This window comes from Colossoma macropomum, unplaced genomic scaffold (genome assembly GCF_904425465.1).
Source record: "Colossoma macropomum unplaced genomic scaffold, Colossoma_macropomum, whole genome shotgun sequence".
NCBI lineage: Eukaryota > Metazoa > Chordata > Actinopteri > Characiformes > Serrasalmidae > Colossoma > Colossoma macropomum.
The window spans coordinates 12,277,163-12,296,097 of NW_023494793.1; the positions used below are offsets into that span (position 1 = coordinate 12,277,163).

General features: G+C 40.5%; 1 protein-coding gene across 2 annotated transcripts in view; it reads right to left on the reverse strand.

Annotated features, from left to right (window-relative positions):
• The window catches only part of bin3 (bridging integrator 3), a 73,252-nt gene that overhangs the window by 3,252 nt on the left and 51,065 nt on the right, over positions 1–18,935 (reverse strand). For both annotated transcript variants that reach the window (XM_036578521.1, XM_036578522.1), the window contains exons 7-8: positions 16,837–16,978; positions 11,374–11,508 (exon numbers count right to left, since the gene is read on the reverse strand). In XM_036578521.1, coding sequence (XP_036434414.1) covers positions 11,374–11,508; positions 16,837–16,978 — 277 coding nt within the window. The remainder of the gene's footprint in view (positions 1–11,373; positions 11,509–16,836; positions 16,979–18,935) is intronic.

Consider the following 18,935-nt stretch of genomic DNA (forward strand, 5'->3'; position numbering starts at 1 on the left):
AGCCTTTAATCACATTACAAGACTCCAAGAGGAGTGGGCCGCCAATGAAAGCGCTGGGAAATACAGTGCAAACCCACACACGCACTCAGAGCACAGATTTATTCATGCTACCGCTCACAGCGTACTGTACCCGCACACTCGCACACTTACTGTACGCTGTGCCAGTCTGTGGCCCTTTCAGTCAGATTAGCCAAGACTGGGACTGAGGACGCTGAATGGCTCTCAGTGGCATCTTAAAGATTTTTCTAAACAAATTTTCTCCTGAACTGAGTCATGGCCAATTCCAGCCGCTAGCTAGGCAGCCAGATGTGATCTCATAAACATCTGGGGACGACCATGAGAAATTGTCGGCTACATGTGGGCAGGAACGTAGACTAAGAACGGGAACAAACTAAGTGTAAAATTTCTAAACCAGTCCAACGAGCGCAAAGTAGGGGGCGACGGTGCGCTTGTCAAAACTGTCTGACAGACAACAAGCCTGACAAAAGCACAAAAATGTAACGCAAGTTAGTATAAACGAAAAGTGCCACAAAAAACTTGTAGATATGAGTCATGTGTGCAGAGAAAGCTTCACCTCTTGCAAGAGAAAACAGCTCAGCTAGTTAACAGTAGTATTTTGCAACCTAGCTTTGTTTTGCTTCTGTTACTGCTTATACCCCAGATGTCAAGAAGGCTTGAGGACCTTCTGGGCCTTGTTCATAGTGGATTTCACCACAATCCAGCAGCAAAGGAGCAAATTTTCCCCTAGACGTGTTTCCATGTTACATAAAATGACCATATTTTGGTTTCCAAAAAAGAGGACACTGGGGACAGAAAGGTGTCAGTTGTCAGGTGTTAGCTCAATGCACTTGGAGGAGAACACTAACTGCTAACTTTGTTGTCAGCAAACAGATGCCAACACTGGCACCATCACCATGCTGAATGATGGGGGGGAGTGGGAGGATCATTTCTCCCAGTCAGCTGTGCTCTCATGGACTCCAAGCCATGGATGGTTGTGCATCACTGGGGATCGAACTTGCAATCTCCCAACACCATCACTCCGGAACCCCCTTACAGAAATAATTTGCAAAATGTACGCAATTTCCCCCAAATTTAAGCAATGAGTCAAGACAAGTTTTCTCCTTTAGTTTTGCACTGGAGCTATGAGGCTCATGAAGCAAAATAAATAAATAAAGGAAGCTCGTGCACTGATTAGCGCTGAACTCTACATATTTATTAAAGCCTAAGAACACTGCATAGCTAAAAACAGTAGCAGCAGCCATCTTGAAGACTGAATTAAGTCTGTTGTCCATTTTTACAGATACTACTGCTGTGTCAGAAAGCACACAAACGTGTCTGTTTGGGATTACTTAATAATTTGACACCATTTGCGGCAAGTTACTTGTTTTTTAGCCTCGTAGCTTCAGGCTAAAGAAGCAAACTTGACTTGACACGCCAAACACGTCTACGTTTGGGGTGAGGGGATTTCTTTTTTGAATGAACTACTCCTTTAAATGTCAGTGAACAGAGTTCAGACTTAAAAAGTTTTGTGAGTGAACGATAAGGCGAGGCTTTTCTCCTGTATAACCTTTATACACAATCATTCACTCACCAAACAACTTCCTCAGCCCTCCACCTCAAACACCAATCCATTTTTTTTTGCAGGAAGTAGGACCACTGCACACCAATAAACATTTTTGGATGTGTGTTAGTAGGCATCATCATTTATCCTGGCCAGAAGTCAAACGGTCGTCTGTCTTTGCTTATTATCCCGAGCTGTAATCAGGAGATCACTCGGAGCCGGTGCCATTCTGTGATCTAGAGAGACCAGTTCCTGCCCAGGGTTTGCTCGAAGCGGATACTGCTCTGTCCTGTTTATGCGCCTAACTGCCGCTCCCTCACCACATCAAGCCTGGCCTGACGGGCCGTTTACAGGGCAGCACGTGGGAGCAGCGCGGGGAAACAGGGGGCTAGCGGACAGGACCTTCATACGGCCAAAAAGACTGACGAAGAAGGATGGTGCTCCACACGGGTGCCAAAGGGGCTGGCTGTGGGCAACCGAGCGCAGTCCTACACATATATACATTATGTCAGTCTACACCTACAGCCTTTGCTTAAAATATTTACAACATGGTCATAAATTCCGCAAATTACTTTGTGCAAATGTATCAACGTTTCAAAAGCAACGACGGGTTAACGTGAACCTCGGCTATCGGATATTTAAACCGTCGTGGTCAGCAGTAGCTATTACACACAGGGTTGATTTCCTGGAAACAGATTACAGCCACAACAGCGCCACAGCCACCCCAGGATTAGCGCAGAGTTTACTAACACACAGCACAGTAAACGGATATGCAGTACGTTTCAGTGGGGGCGCTGTTTTTATTCAAAATCCTTTGTTGTTGTAGTACGAAAAACTGGCCCGCAAGCTGTGGTAACTGTATCTGCACTGTTATTTCATTCAGCAGATTTTTTCATTTAAACTGTGATGTTTAAGCTTCCCCATGTTTTGCTGATCTTCCTGTGTAATGCATTTTGAGACTTTGGGGTTAAAATGAAAAATCTTAGTTAAATAAATGGAGCAAGCTTTTATTTGCTCATAAAAAAACACATTTTACAATAAATACTAATTATATTTATACAATACAATTACATTTGTACAGTAAATTGTATTGTACAATTTTATATACGTCAATGTATATTTAACCATTCCTAAACTCTTCCTGTCAGCCCGGTATTATTTGTAGTTGTCTTCCAAAACGGTTTAATAAATCAATACTTCATTATGTTAATCAAGTGGAGGTTTTTAATAAATCTATGCAATGGCTGGAAGTATCAAAGAGAAATCTGGAATCAAACATTATTCTTTAAACTAGCCTGAAAAACAGCAACCACTGTTTTTTCTTACTTTTCACTGTTCATTCTTTTTTTGGCATCTATAATAACGATAATGGTGATTTTGCCAGCAAAAACAAGGTTATTGCCCTGATGGGTTTCAAATAATGTGCCCAGGTGTCAAAGACTTTTGCACAGTAATGTATGTATATAGACAGTGGTGTGAAAAAGTTTGGTCGCCCCTGATCAAATGACATTTTGTTGATTTTTGTAAGTGAAAATAAGTTAAAATTTCCTCTACAGAGAACTTCTGCACATTCATTATTTATCATTATTTATTTGTTGAATTTAACATACTGAAGGAAATAAAACAAAATGTAGCCTGTGCAAAGGTTATTAAAAGATTGTGTGTGTGTATGTATCTATATCTATATATATCTATATCTATCTATCTATATACACACACTTGTATATTTGCATATTGTATTATATATACATATATATGTACATATAATATTTTATATATATATATATATATATATATATATAGACTTTTTTCCAAGTGATTTAGGGTCATTTCTTTTGGTCCACCCTTCATGAAATTTACATACAGTATAAAAGGCAACAGGTATTTTCAAATTATGTCAAAAACTGAAAAACATCAAAAACGGAGATGCGAGGTTTTGTTCCAACAGCAGCGATATACGTAAGATCCTGAAAGTAGGTGCGTTTTGGGGTTTTTTTTTTTAGCTTTTGTAGATTAGTTAGTGGAATACAGTTAGAAGAACATTGGTTTCATTTCAGCCATCACATGGATTTGTTGAATTTCAGCAGCAGCACCTGATTTAATTTAGTAACTGTAAATACTGTAAAGACTTCCTCGTGGAGAAATTTGGAAATGATCAAGCTAACACACAGACACAGCAATCAATGTACTGTTTTTTTTGCATTAATTCTAATATCAGTGTTCTTGATCAAATAAAATACATATATAAGACATTGTATAAAAACAAGTGTGTTTGTGCTGAAGTGTGGGAGCAATGACTGTAACCTAGTGGACCATTTATTCACACACAGACTTAGGAGAGATATGAGTTCCCTTTCAAATGCCCTGAACAAGTTAATTTTTTTCAGCGTTCTTCAGTGTTTCAGCAGAAAACATTCAATGTAAAATTTCACAGAAGCTAAACTAAATATCACATTTCTCAGCGCTTAGTGTACACCCTGTGACCTTTTCGTGAGACTTGCTTTCAGCTTTACACAGAAATCTGCAGGGATGTTTTCCCACACTTCCAAAGTTCAGTCTTAGAAGTTGGCTGCATTTTCTGTTTCTCACGATCCAAGTAATCTAAACACATTATGGGCTTATTTGACAGCTACACATCCTTTCAGACCCACAGCATGGAGTTGTCTTCTCACAGTGGAAGGATGGACATTTTTTTTTGGTCTGAAAGCGTGGAGCTTGATTTTCTCCTGTCAAAGACAAAAGTCCTGTTTATCTGATCTGGTGGGCTACCAGGTCTTACATGGTTGTTGGGAGACTCTCTCAGTACTTTTTAACTCTAGTTCTGCAAACTCTTTTTTTTCCCACTTTGACTTTGCCCTTCCCTATGCAAGTGGATTATTATTACTTATTTGATCTCCTCAGAAATCTCTTAATAACGTACTTTTGACTGGAAGTGAAATAAATGAAGGATGGCCTCTCACTTCTGCACAGTACTGTTTGAGCTTGTGTTTGTTCTGTGTCCATCCAGTTGTCAAAGAGGAGTGTGTGATGTGGTGTATCTCCCTCTCTAGTGAAACAGTTGAGGGCAGTTTCTATCTGTGTACAGGCAATCTCTCAACTGTGCTTGTATGAGTCAGCAGGATGAGGAGACTCAGTACAAGCAGATCTATGAGTCAGAGTGTGTAAGATGTGTCCATCGAGGACTGGGGGAACACACACACACACACACACACACATCTTTGACCGCTCCACTCTGAGTGTCCTGCTCGAGCCCCGCTTGCTGATCACTGCAGCACATGCGTGTTTGGAGAGTTGAATAGAGAGTCTAAATACAGTAATGTGTGATGGAGTCTCTGAGGCCCTCCTACACTCTGCCTCTTTAACATAGTGATTCTCCTCTCTCCACTGATGTGCTATTCATACCTCTCATAGCTTAAGTACTGCTCTGTGTGTGTGTGTGGGGGTGTAAGAGGTAAGCTACTCCTTGCTACTGATACGGCTAGTTGAATGAGAACGGGTCATCCGTAGGGCCTCTTTCTCTGAAAAACCCATCAGTAACAGCTAATCACTCTGGGGGAGTCTAGCACGCAGTTCGGACACAAAGACCAGCCTGCCACGTCCTAATGTAATCGAAAAATCAGAATTAGCGCAAATAGGTGACCCTTCTGGGCACTTTTGGTCTTGTAAATCTTGAGAAAAAACTCTCAAAACATGACTTTTGACAATCGCAATAGTTTAAGTTGATTAGTAACAAGATCTGAAAGCATCTGCTTCACTGGAGCAAGGCAAGGCCAGCAAATTAACACCCTGCCAGACACAATGTCTTTAAAAAAAAGTACCTATACCGGTACAAGTACCTATAAACTCTTAATTAAAGTTCAGTGTAATTTCACAGAAAGTGTGGAAGATTTTGTAACGTGAGTTTTGCTTCACACCTCTTCCCCGAGTAGATGAATCTGACATTTGCGAGTGCATTGAAAGAGTATTCAAAGTGAATTCAGTCAAAACCTGGCGAAGGACGTGTCTTCCGATGATGTAAGTGAAAGATCTTCTATCGTCATCGTATATAATGTTGATTTTGCATTTGAGACCTAAACATCGAACGCGACCCTCTTTTTGAGCCTGTGCATGTGATGTTAGCACCTAAAGACGTATGATGTGGTTCGAAAAACTGCAAAATCCAAACCAACGACTCCGACCTTTACATTTTTACATCAGGCTTTATAGTGTTACATAATGCAGCTGTAAATATCGTCATGTTGTGATGGGAAAGAGACTGTTCCCTTTAACTAGCTCAAGTTTTATGCAAAACACAGCTGTTTGGTATATTTTAACTTCAGCATGTATGTATGTAGGACTAAACTGAAGATCTGCTCAGTGGCATTGTGTATATAATTTACACACATATGATTTGTATCTTATATATACAAATATATACAAATTATAAATTATAATTAAAATATAAAGTATATAATGTTTTATTGTCCCTTTATAGAAATTAGTATGTTAATTACTGTCATTGTCATATAAGTTTAGGTTTAACGCACGTCTTAGTCTGAAACAGAGGCAGAAACTGAAACACTGGTGGTGGAGAGGCACATACAGAGCCTTATGAGTCAAAATAGCACCCAAAGAAAACCTTATTCCAGATTTCTCATGTATATTGTTACAGTGGGGGAAACGTTCAAAGGGTTAAAGATACAGCAAAACAAAGCGGGTAAGCTAACTAGCTAACCATGTTTCTGACTACAAAGAAATTGAACACAAAGGCTTCATAATTATGACTTCGCAAGTAGGATTATCAGCAAAACAGGAAGCCCTGTTTCATCTGCTGTGAGCTGAGGCATCTGACCCCGTACTGTGCAAGCAGCCAGCACAGGCAGCCCACTTCTCTCCTCGTACAGTCCATTCAGTCCCTCGTCCTCCTACTCTCGCTCTGCTCTGACAGTAAGGCGTCTTTGTCGGTCGCAGTGAATGCACGCTGAATGATTCACGCTAGCTTCCTCGCTAATCAGCTAATCAGATTACACTGACGGGGACCTAATAGGAACTATGACTCAAAATCCACGCTAATGCAGGAAAATCGCAAAGCAGCTAGTTCTCCTGTTGATCTCTCCTGACCTGATAAAGTCAGAGAGGAAGGGCAGGTGATCGCTGGGCTAAGCGGGCCATGCTTGGCTGGATTGGGTGGAGGCTGAGACACCTTGTATGACCCTCTCTGTCTTTGGAGCTGCGAAGATTAGGCTGGTTTTACTTACGCACAACCCCAGCAAAGCAGCATCCACAGTCCACAAACTATTAACCCTAAGAGGATGCAGTTAATGTGATGTTATTTCTCAGTTGTATCTCTGTGGATTCAACACTTTCAATCAACATTTTTCGTGTTTGTAAGTGGATGAAGAGAAATTCAGGGCACCCCCCGGTCAATGACATGCTTTGGTGATTTTCTGGGTGAAAGCATGTTAACACATCCTCTACAGCCCATGTGTCAAACACAAGGTCCGCGGGCAAGAACAGGCCCGTGACACAACCCAATCCGGCCCACAAAAGTATTTTAATCTTTTATTAATATTAGGCTGTTTCACAATGCGTTGAACTACAGTCCCCAGCATGAACTGCAACGTAATGTGCTCTGACTCGTTTACCCCAACAACAATCTATGGGACAGTGGTTACACCTCAATTCCACACAATTCTGTGCGATTCCACACCAGTCATATCACCAAAGTGCATTTCAGCTGCAGTTCAGCCAATATAAACAGTTAACGTCAGCTCAGCAGCTCAGAAATTGAGCCTAAGTCTTAATGAACTTGCAGCAAAGAATGGATGCCAGAGGTCTAGTACAAGCAAACAGACAAATTTAAAAGACTGAGCTCCTGGGGACATTTAAATTTGGAATATTTAAAGTATTCATGTAAAATTTAAAGGTCCACTAGCAGCGCCAATATTTTACTGCTGAATTTATTGCGTATTGTCAATAAACGATGGCCAGTTGAGTTTGAAACACTACAGTAATTAAAAATGAAATAACATTTGTTTCTCTGGTTCACAGATTTGTTGAGATTTTTTAATATGGTCCTTTTAGAGGTTGAGTTCGACATCCCTGCTCTACAGAGAACAAACTTAAACATGGAATTTTTCCGTAAATGTTGAAATGTTCTATTTACAGTTCAACATAGACAAAAATATCAAACATAAAATGTGCCATAACTTTTGCACAGGCTACATGTTTTTTACCCTCATTACATTAAATTTAGCAATTAAACAGCATTAAATCTGTGCATTAAAATGTACAGAAATGTGTTCTCTGTAGAGGACGTGTTATTTTTACTAAGAAAATCAGCATAATGTCATGTGACCAGTGGTGCTCAAACTTCAGCATACAACAGTATCTGATATACACACTCATTAGCTGGAACATGCAGTCACGGTTGCTCTCACTGGATCACAATAACGAAAGCTGGAAACTGTCCACGCTATGGAAATTGTAATTTTCATATTCAGATGAAAAGTGTTAAAGTAATAAACACATTCTGATGAAGCTTCTTGTCCACTCATATAGCTAACAACATGCACTGCTTTTTAAAAGGAATAAAATCTCTTTTCAGGGTAAATTTGAGAAAATTTGACAAAAGTTCCAAATGTTGACAAGACTGTCTCACAGCGCTGGTAATAATACATTTAAATAGTACCGAAAGATGAGGAGGAAGCAATAATTTTAGATTACATAGAGTTACAGAGGAGAACACTATGACTTAACCTTCCACCCACACTAGAGCAGCTCTTACTGCTCCATCATGTAAACACGCTAAAAACAAGGTTTTTTTTTCAAAACTTCATGAACATTATGTCTAGCAATACTGATACAGACACAATCACAAGGTTATAACTGTGTAAACTGCGTGACGTACTCTTCCATTTAGAGGGAAATTCCACTGTTTTTTCAAAATTTGCATTCATAATTCACTCATTCACATGAGAACCAAGTCTTACAGAGGGATTTGATGTAAAATGCTCCATTCAAGAGAAACTCAGAGTCAGAACTGTTCACAGTGGTGTTTATGGGAACCAGATGCCCAAAGAGTTTAAATACCTACTGACAGAAAGTCTTTACAAGAAAAGACTATGAATATACTGCCTGATGTCTGTTTTACGATAGTTTTGAGGAGAGTTTGTACTAAAAGATGTTTTTAAAAACCTGTATTCTTCAGATTTGTCACTATTCTTTATTATCAACCACAGAAAACCTCAGAAGACACCTGCAGGTTCACTGGTGGTTTTGGATGTTAACTAAAAGGGCTAAATTTAAGTTTCTGTGCACTGAACCATTTCACATCAAACCTCTCTGAGAGAATTCGTTTACATCTCTGCAAAAATTTTGAAAAAATGGTGGAATTCCCCTTTCAAGCTCATCAATAGTGAGACTGAATGTGGAAGAGTACACACACACACACACACACACACACACACACACAAAGTAAGCCAAACTTCCTGAAGTGGTACAGTCTGAGCTGAAGCTGGATTGTGGGGGTTAATCACATTACAGACAGGAGGAGAGCAGGGAGTGTGTGTGTGTGTGTCAGTGTGTGTGTGTGTAGGATACAAAAAGAGGGAACCGTGTGAGCACAACATTTCTATGAGGTTGTCAGGGTTAATCACATTAGATCTGGGTGGAGAGAGTCAGTGAGGATTACTGAGAGAGAGAGAGAGAGAGAGAGAGAGAAAGAGAGAGAGAGAGAGACAGATCTCAGCGCAAGACGTGATCTTGAATGTCTGGAAACCACCTTGAGAAATTGTGGGATAATGTGGGTGGGAAGATAGACTTAACGGAGTGTGAACAAACAGAGAAAAAATTCGAAACCAGTAAAATGTCTCGTGAAGGTGGAGCTCAACGTAGGGGACGATGGTGAGCTTGTCACCGTTGTCCGTCGTTAACCCATGGATGTGATGTAAGTTAGGTAAAAAAGTCCCCCCAAAAACTCCAGTTAAGCATGTAGGTGTGAGTCATGTGTGGAGAGATCACTACATGTGGTAAAAATAAGCACTAGCTCAAACAGTTCCATTAGCTAATAACAGCGTTTTTAGTAAACCAGCTCACTTCGCTGGTGTTAGCCATTGTACTCTCAATGTTAAAAGTACTCGGCTTCTGAATGGGGCAACCGTCTAAGCGTTGGCCCTATCATCAGGAGATCGCGACTCCGATCCCTGGTGATGCTACAGCCATCCGTGGCCAAGAGTCCAAGAGAGCACCATTGGCCTCGCTCTCTCTGGGTGGGTAGGACGGCCCCCACTCCCCCCCCCCCATCAACCAGCGCGATGCTAGTCAGCGCAGACGTCTGTTAGCTGACAGTGGTGCTTTACAGGTCTCTGAGGAAGCCTGTGTTAGCCTTCGCCCTCCTAGTGCTGGTGGTATCGTGTGACTGGGGGAGTCCTAACTAGTACGACTAAATTGAAGCGAAAATTTGGGGGGGGAGTGCATGGACTACAGGAGCTGGGGGGCAGGTTTTAGAGGGGGGTCTTTTTAACATAATCGGCCAACAATCATAAGCAGTCAGGGCCTCAACCACCGAACGCCTTAGTGAGTCATCACAGACGTTCTGATAATTCTACACACAGCATGAACACTCTGTAAAAGAGTGTCACTAAATATAAGTTAATGTTGTTGATTTATAGTCTCGCACAGTGTAATATGCAGGGGATCTTATGTGAGAGAGAATTAAATTAAAACAAGAAGCTGATGAGGTTATTAGATATAGTTCAATAATAAGTAGTATGTAAGAATTTGATCAAATTCATTCGCATTTAAAGACCTTTCTGTAACAAACTAGGTGATGTAGGTCTGTAATAATGTGAACGAAGCTTTTTAATTTAGTCTGTGAAATGACTGCAAAAAATAGATCTGTAATAGAAACATCTGTGATGGTAGTTACACTACAACAACCTTTGTCCATAGGTGATATATGATACATTGGTGCAGATGTTTTTTGCTAATAAAAGGAAACATGTATTATTATTATTGGACTGATTCTGGATATACAGACGATAATTATAAATGACAAACTGTGTTCCATTAAGTAAAAGGTTTCATTTAATAGGTGTCATAACAGAAACTTACTGAGAGGTGTTCACAGTGGTGGTGATAGGAACCAGATGTCCGAAGAGTTTAATGCCTCTAGAAGCTCCCTCACAGAAAGTTATTGCATGAAACTATTAAGAATACGCTGCCTGATATCAGAAACATTGTTTTACACTAATTTTGAGATGATGTTTTGGCCATTTTTTTTAAATTCATTCATGGTGGAGAGGTACACGCAGGCCGTTGCAAGACAAAATAGTACTCAAAAAAACTTTTGCATTGAAAATAAAGTGGTTATATTTGTGTTGTAGACATCGTGACCCCTGGTTCCTATCACCCCTTCTTTCCTATCTGTAAAGAAATCAGACTCAGTGAGTTTCTCTACAATAAAAAATTTCACATCAAACCATTTTGAACTTCAACGACTAAGATATGGAGAAATTTTGAAAAATCAGTCGAATTCCCCTTCAATTATAGCAGTGCATTCCTGACTTTCCTTCTGGTGTATTTCATTTAAACAACTGGACCTGAAAAAGGAATGGAGGGACAGACATAGGGAAACGTGGCCTGTACAGTGACCACTGGGCTACTTTTGTGTGTTCATGTGCTTTGCTTCAACTCTCTCTCTCTTACTCACAATAAATGGGTGCACACAACATGCGCCCCCAGCCTCAGTCCCACTCACCTGCTCTCCGCTGAGAGTCTCGAGGCTGAGCTGGAAATAGCTGATCTATGGTCTCTGTGTCTGTGTGTCTCACCTGTGCTCGAATAAGCGCCTCGAAGCTGGGCTGAAAGTAGTCGATGCGGCTGTTGTAGAATTTGGGCATCTCTTCCAATAGCTGCTTATTCTTGGCTTCAAAATCCTCCCTGACTGGCCTCAACTCCTCACGAGCCTAAAACAGATACAACCAACACACACACACACACACACACACACAGTTTTTAGCTACTACAACAAGACTCGCAGGTTTTCATAGCATTCCTGAGAGGTTTGTCATTAGAATAACATTAAGGAACTAAATACCATTACACTGAATAGGATGTGGAGGCGGTGAAGACGAGAGATACGTGTGATGCAATCAGAGAGGGAGAGAGGGAGAGAGAGAAAGAGAGAGAAAGATAGGAATAAAAGAAAGAATAAGAGAGAGAGAGGAGACAGAACAAAGGAGAAAGAATGAGGAAAAAAACGAGAAAGAATGAGAGAAAAAGGAGAAAGAATGGGAGAAAAAGAAGTAGAAACAATGAGAAAAAGGAGAGAGAAGGAGAGAGAATGAGAGAAAAAGGAGAAAGAAAAAAGGAGAGAGAAGGAGAGAGAAGAGAAAGAGCAAAAGAGAAAGAAAGAAGAAAGAAAGGTAAACGGGACAAAAAGAGAGACAAGAAAGGAAGAGATGAGGAGAAAGAGAGAGAGAGAATATAAAGAAAAGAAAGAGTGAGCGAAAGAGAAAGCGAGAAAGAGAGCACAGAGAAAGAAAACAGGACAGAGAGAAAAGGAAAGCAAGAGAGAGAAAGAGTGCGAATATAAGGGTGAGAAAGAAGACGGAAGAGAAGGAGAAAGGGAGAGGGAAAAAAGGTGAGAGCGAGGGAACAGGAGAAAACGTGAGCAAGCGAGTGAGAGAAACAGAAAGGAAAAGAGATGGAGAAAGAGGAGAGAAGAAGAATGAAGACACAAAAAATGAAAAAGCAAGCGAGAACACATAAGACAGTAAGAGAATGAAAGAGAATGTGAGAGTTTGAGAGAGAGAGAGAGAGAGAGAGAGAGAGAGAGAGAGAGAGAGAGAGAGAGAGAGAGAGAGAAAATGCATCTTAGAACGGTGACCTTTGGTAGAAGGTGACCTGTTCTGGGCACAGGGGAGAGAACATACGCAACATATGTGAAAAACACACACATATAAGTTTGCATTGCTATACTTTTGAGGACTACTGCACCACTGCAGCCAATACTACACCTACGACTACACCTAAACCTAACCACATCCTCATCAACCAAAACGCAATCTTGCTGCTCATTTAGTTTAGTTTAAAATGTCAAAATGTCCTCACTTCACGAATTTGTCATGATGTCCTAGCATTACGAGGACATTCAGTCCTCACTAAGTGCTGAAGACAAGTATCCGTATACACAAACACATATTACATACATATAGTACTTTATCTGCTGCTTGTTTAGCTCTACTCTCTGTGGCCCTGATGAAGCCCAGTCTCTCGGTGTGTGTGGGCGGTCAGCTCGTATATGTACGACTCTCGTGTGTGTGTGTGTGTGTTTCCGAGTGCTTTTCTGCGTGTGTGTGTGTGCTGACACACCTTTGTGTGTATGCATATACATTACAGTGACCTTGAAGCATCTGACTTGGAGAGCGAATGCTCATTCTCTCGTGTGGGGTCTTTGTGAGTTTGTATGTGTATATATGTACACATACACACACACACACACACAGCCCAATTATCTGGCAGCGTGTGCGGCGACGGAGCCTCTTGTAAAGTGCGGTAGCGGAGTTGAGAGGCTGCCTCTCTTGCGTGGGTGCGCGCGCTCACATGTGTACATGCGCTCCGTCTATTTCTGTAAAAGGCTCCAGTCAGCATCCCCTCAGCCTCTTTCGTTCAACTTGTTGCACGGCGCTCCGAAAAAACGCTGGCAGCGCATCAGAGCGCGGAGGGTCCGATCAATCTGCCGAAGCCTCCAGAGGCGGAGCGGGGCTGCCTGCAGTACGGGCAACATAGATACAGCCAGACCAGAATAACCTGCCCCTATGGACGAGTGCGGACCACCAGGGTTCGGAGCCTGTGTAGGAAATGTTTTTTATAAAACAAGCTAAGAGACGCGCCTCGCTGGAATCCTAACAGAGCTGTGTAATGTACGAATGACCCATTTATGCTCCGCCCACAAATGCATTGTACTGTAGCTGCTGCTGTAGAACTGTAGGACATGCTTTATTAGGTCTAGTTTCCCCCAGGCTTTGTACTATTGAGATCATCTTAACTGGTAGAGAGAGTGAGTGTTTAAAGTGATGCTGGCTCTACCATTTCACAATGATCTTTGCGCTTCTGGGATGCTCTTTGGAAACACATCCCAGAACATCAGCATGCGCACACACACACACACACACACACACACACACACACACACACACACACACACACACACACACACACACACACACACACTTTCTAAACTGCTTATCCTTCTGGGTCATGGGTGGTGCTGGAGTGTATTTCAGCAGTCTTTGGGCGGAAGGCAGGAAACACCCTGGACAGGTCGCCAGTCCATCACAGGGCAGTCACACAGACATACAATAAACATCAGCACTCAAAAAGACCTAAATTTTAACTCCAAATTCTATGAAAGGTCACATCATCAGTAAAGATCAGATGTAGATTTTTTTGTTGTATAACTGTGCTAATGTTAGCATGGTAGCACATTCATCATTGTGGTTTCTACCTTGTCTAGCTTCGATTAGCTACATCAAGCTCAGTCGTGCATTTCAAACTATTAACCAAATGTTATGTAGCGTCTTTAAACAAATATCGCCAGAACTTCTCAAAATGTTTAAAGAGATTTTAGCCAATGTTTCACAGAGCTGGTTCAACCTAGTAAATGTTGCTACAAAAGAACGCATTTGTAGACATGAACGTGTCAATTTCCACACAGCCTGCATCATTATGGACAAAATAACTGAATAATATATTCTATATGAACATGTGCTACTGCATGACAGAAAATGGCAGTTGTTTTAATCATCGTTGTCAAAAACTACTGAAATTTTTAAAAATCGATTCAAATCAAACTCTCCTGGTCACACAGCGAAACACAGTTTAATATGCTAGTCAATATCCTCTTTCTCACTCTCACGCTTGGTCTTTCTGTCTCTTTCTTCTTCTCTCTGCTCTCTCATTCTTCTTCCTTGCTCGCTCTACCAAAAAATATGTGGAAATCTTTATTTTTAAGACCTACTTCTTTTTACTTATATGGTAATTAAGATAACTGCAAACATCTCTTCCCTGGAACTACTGTCTATCAGAAGGAACTTCGCATAAAATAAATGTTCTTTTCCTGGGAAATGATAGACAGCATTACACACAAAATCTTTCACATTATAACCATCTGTTAAAACAACTATTCTGTATTATTGCATTATTATTTCTCATTATATTATAACCTTATTCCTTCACACTATGATGCTCTGAGTGACTTGTGGTCAGAACTTCCAGCGAAGGGTAAACAGACAATAACATCCTAACATGATAGAAATGTGGGAATAAATGCAAAGTCATTTCAACTTTCTGATTTTGTTCAAATGGCCATAAAACCATAAAGCAACAGCATTATAGAAATCTGTTAATTACTTAAGGTTTTTTAAACCAGCATTATGATAATATTACTCGTTTGTTTTTCATGGTATGTTAGCGCTAAGCTAGCAGGGTTAGTGCAGCACAATACTTGATTCTGAGGTCTGCTCTAGTTTAAATACATTTTAAGCTCATGACAGGCATTTTTACTTTTTCTTTACATTTTAAAGTCATTCCTTCTATAAAGCCTTGAACTAAAAAACCCAATCCCATTTCACCCCTTGTCCCCACCACTTAGCCCTACCCCTCCGTTTTGCATGTTCATGCCTAGGGGTAGTGTGTCCTGAGATAGAGGGGTAGGGCAAAGTGTTAGGGCTACATGAACTCCCAAACTGAGGTTTTTCAGAGACTCACTCCAAATGGAGTGTTATGAGAATAATGAAAAACTGGCAAGATGTCTGCGCAAGCGACCAAAGAAACCCACGAATATGAGAATTTTCTCTGTTAAAAATTACAATAACCATTGTATTATCTTAGTTTAATGTCATTTCAATGTAATTTGGTCCTTTTCCTCATAAAAAGCATAAAACATTGCTAGTAGTATGCTGGTGTCTCAGTAGCTAGCTAGCTAAATTTGCTATTCCACCTTAAACGGAACCAACGGGGCCATAGGCATCAGAACTGCTGCACCATTTAAGGTGGAACAAGAAAATCTGAACGAGAAGCTGGTGAATAGCTGACTTCAGCTTCATATTACTGAAGAATTACGGGTGGGCAATAATAAATAATTGTCTTATACGCCCTCTTTGAAGGCATATGATTCCCCAAATGTAACTAAAGCCCAGCAGTGAGGTTGCTGAACTTTAACCACCTCTGCTATCACTGCAGACTGGCAGGGTCGCCTATAGAGCACCGCTAATAGCCTGTTAATGAAGTAATGTTCTTTTTTATTTGAGGGTTGTCTCATTTCATAGGGGAAATTTCAACCACTACCCCTTGAACTCAATGCCAAGGGGCAAGGGGTAAACCTTGTTTCTTATTATAGGAGCTTTAGCCTGTTAGCTTTGTGAAAACCTGCTCAACCTACTCTAGTGAGGGCACAATATATCCAGTTACACATAATTTAATGTTAAACCAGTTAAAGAGAGTCTGTTAGCAGCAAACATTCATGTTCAACAGGCAGTTGTTCATCTGGCTGCATTTTATGGGCATGAATTAGTAATAACAACTTGGACTTTTTAAGCAGTTATCAAAAAACATCATTAATATGTAATTTAAAGTGCTGCACTGTCTTGGGCGATTCTTTCAGCTCCACTCGACTGTAATGAAACTGCGAAGTGCAAACCCAGAAACACCTCAGAGACATTTAATTGGGCATAAAATGATGACTTAAAAAGTAAGCAAACGGTCATTGCCTGAGCTAAAACAATTACAAACGACACTTCTGTTCCCCAACCAGAGAGTTTGGCTACAATGTTGAAATACAGTGGTCATGCGAAAAATAAGGTGGGTCCATTTGATTTGATGTGCAATAAGGCTAAATGCACTGAATGAGAGCAGCTGTATCCATATATAGCTATATCCATGAATTTGATAAGACCCAAAAAGAACGTAGTATTTAATTCTAGGGTCCAATTGGATTTGGTCTTATTCTATACCAGCTCTTAACGTCGACGTGCCGGTTTCCCAGACATCTATTAAGCCTAATCCTGGCCTAATTTTCAGTCTAAATGGAGAATTACAATTTCTATTTAGTCTACGCTTAGGCTTAATCTGGTTTGGAGAAATTGGCCCAAAGTGTCTGTAAGCTAACTATTTTAGTCCAGTCCAGGGTATATTTACCCACACCCTAAGTACCGAGTGATATAACCTGCAATTGACTTTAATATCGTTATTGGTTTCGGTCATATCACGGCGGTGGAGCCAGTGGACCGTACCTGATGGAGCTTCACCATGATGGGTCCCGTCTTCTCCTTCTCTTCGTATTTCTCCACTTTAGCTTGCAGTCTTTTATAATCCTGCAGAGCCTGCTCCCTCCGCTTCACCGCCATGTTTAGACTGGGGAACACACTGCTGTACCTGAAACACACACACATACAGTTCTATTGAAATACAATGTATGAAGACCATCACAACCATTAAGAGTCTATAGTACATACATGATACAGGTTCCAATCCATATTCTGATAAAATGATAGATTCCAGTATTTCAAACAGTGCTTTACTGAGTGATATTCTTATCAGTTAATGTGAATTGTTCAAACTGCCAAGCAAACAGACACAATTTCACAGACTTTTCAAAAATTCACAGTGCTGATAGGATCTAGATGTCTGAAGACAGCTTTTAATGCCACTTTAAGTTCTCTCACTATAATGTATTATATGAAATGTTTATGATTACACTGCCTGATACTTGAGGCATTGTTCTATAATAGTTTTGGGATAGAATTTTGGCCTTAAATGTATTTTTAAAATACATACAGTGAATGTAACATTCTCAACATCATCTTTAGAACTGCATTGTAGACATCACAACCCCTCGTTCCTATCAACACCACTGTAAAGAGTCTTTAAGGTTCTATATAAGTTAGCATTTCACATTAAATCACTCTGAATGAAATAATGCAGAGAGTCCCCATTAATATCTCATTTTATCAGCCAAATGATATATCGCTCCGGCCTGTATACACTCACAAAATATGAGAACCCTAGCGTGTCGTGACAGCTGTGTCTACATCACTCAGTTCACAACAATAACTAAAACCTTCAGCAACTTCATTATTGATTTTCATCTAGTCCTATACAGTTAAGCGCATATTCTTAGAAAATTTCGGCAAGCTTTGCGGCGATGTCACAGATCAATACTAAACATTAGCCGTTCATAGGTGAAGCCAGCGCTTTGACCTGGTCTGTGTTAAATACACCGCTGGCCATATTTCAACATTACCACCTAATTAAAACCACACAAACAGCAAATGAAAATGTAATCTTTGGGTGAAAATCCTGCTCTCAGGAAACTAAAAATAGGAGAAAAAAAAAACTCTCAGCTGTAACTTAGCAACAGGAGCGGGTGGTTTGGTTCGAGGCCTGCCTGCGCTCCGGCTCAGCACTGCCAAGAAGCGCTGGGGAACGCAACGCAAACACGTGAGAATCATTCTGTCCAAAAAAACAAAGCAACAACAACTACAAAAAAGAAAACAATCTTTCTATTATTTGCTATGGTTGAGATATGAAAGCAGGCATGTGATGGGGGTGGGAAAACTGAAGGGAAATGGTAAGAATATGGACGTGTTGGGTCAACATGCTGTCAAAATGACTTTCAGATGTGTGAGATAGTTTGCTGAGGCAAATTCATGCAGGGCCTCATCGCTCTCTCTCATGTCTATTACTGCTGAATGAAAAAGTCTAGCACTGTGGTACATTTCACAAAGTTAAAGAACAATGAGCAGCTCCAGCTCCTAACACTCAAAGGTGCGCCATCAAAAACAACTGCATCCAATCATATCAGAGAATATCTTCAGAATTATCTCTTCAGAATTAATCTCTCTGAACGCTGTCTGAAAACATGATTAGCAGCACCACTTATCAATAAGCACAATAAATCAATAAACAGATTAGTTACCAAAATCTTTAACTATGCCTTTAATGAAAACTTAAGTTGCTGACAGATGGGCAACCATGCGCCAAAAGAAAAGTAGCCATTTGTTGCTGGCACACGCAACTCCACGCAACTCCACGCAACTCCACGCAACTCCACGCAACTCCACGCAACTCCACGCAACTCCACGCAACTCGCAATTTTTATGTTTTTAACACCACTTGAAAGCACCAGCTGCCCTTTACAATTAAGATTTAACGACAAATGGACCATAAGTATACGAAACTTTATTACAAAACCTCAGAGTTGGAAAGCAAAGGAAAAACATTAAGATTGTTGTTAACGTACAAAACTGTGTGTGCAATTTATTCAGTCTTCAGTGAATTCTAAATATTGGAATATGAGAGATTAGGTTTAATATAATCCTAATTAATTAAT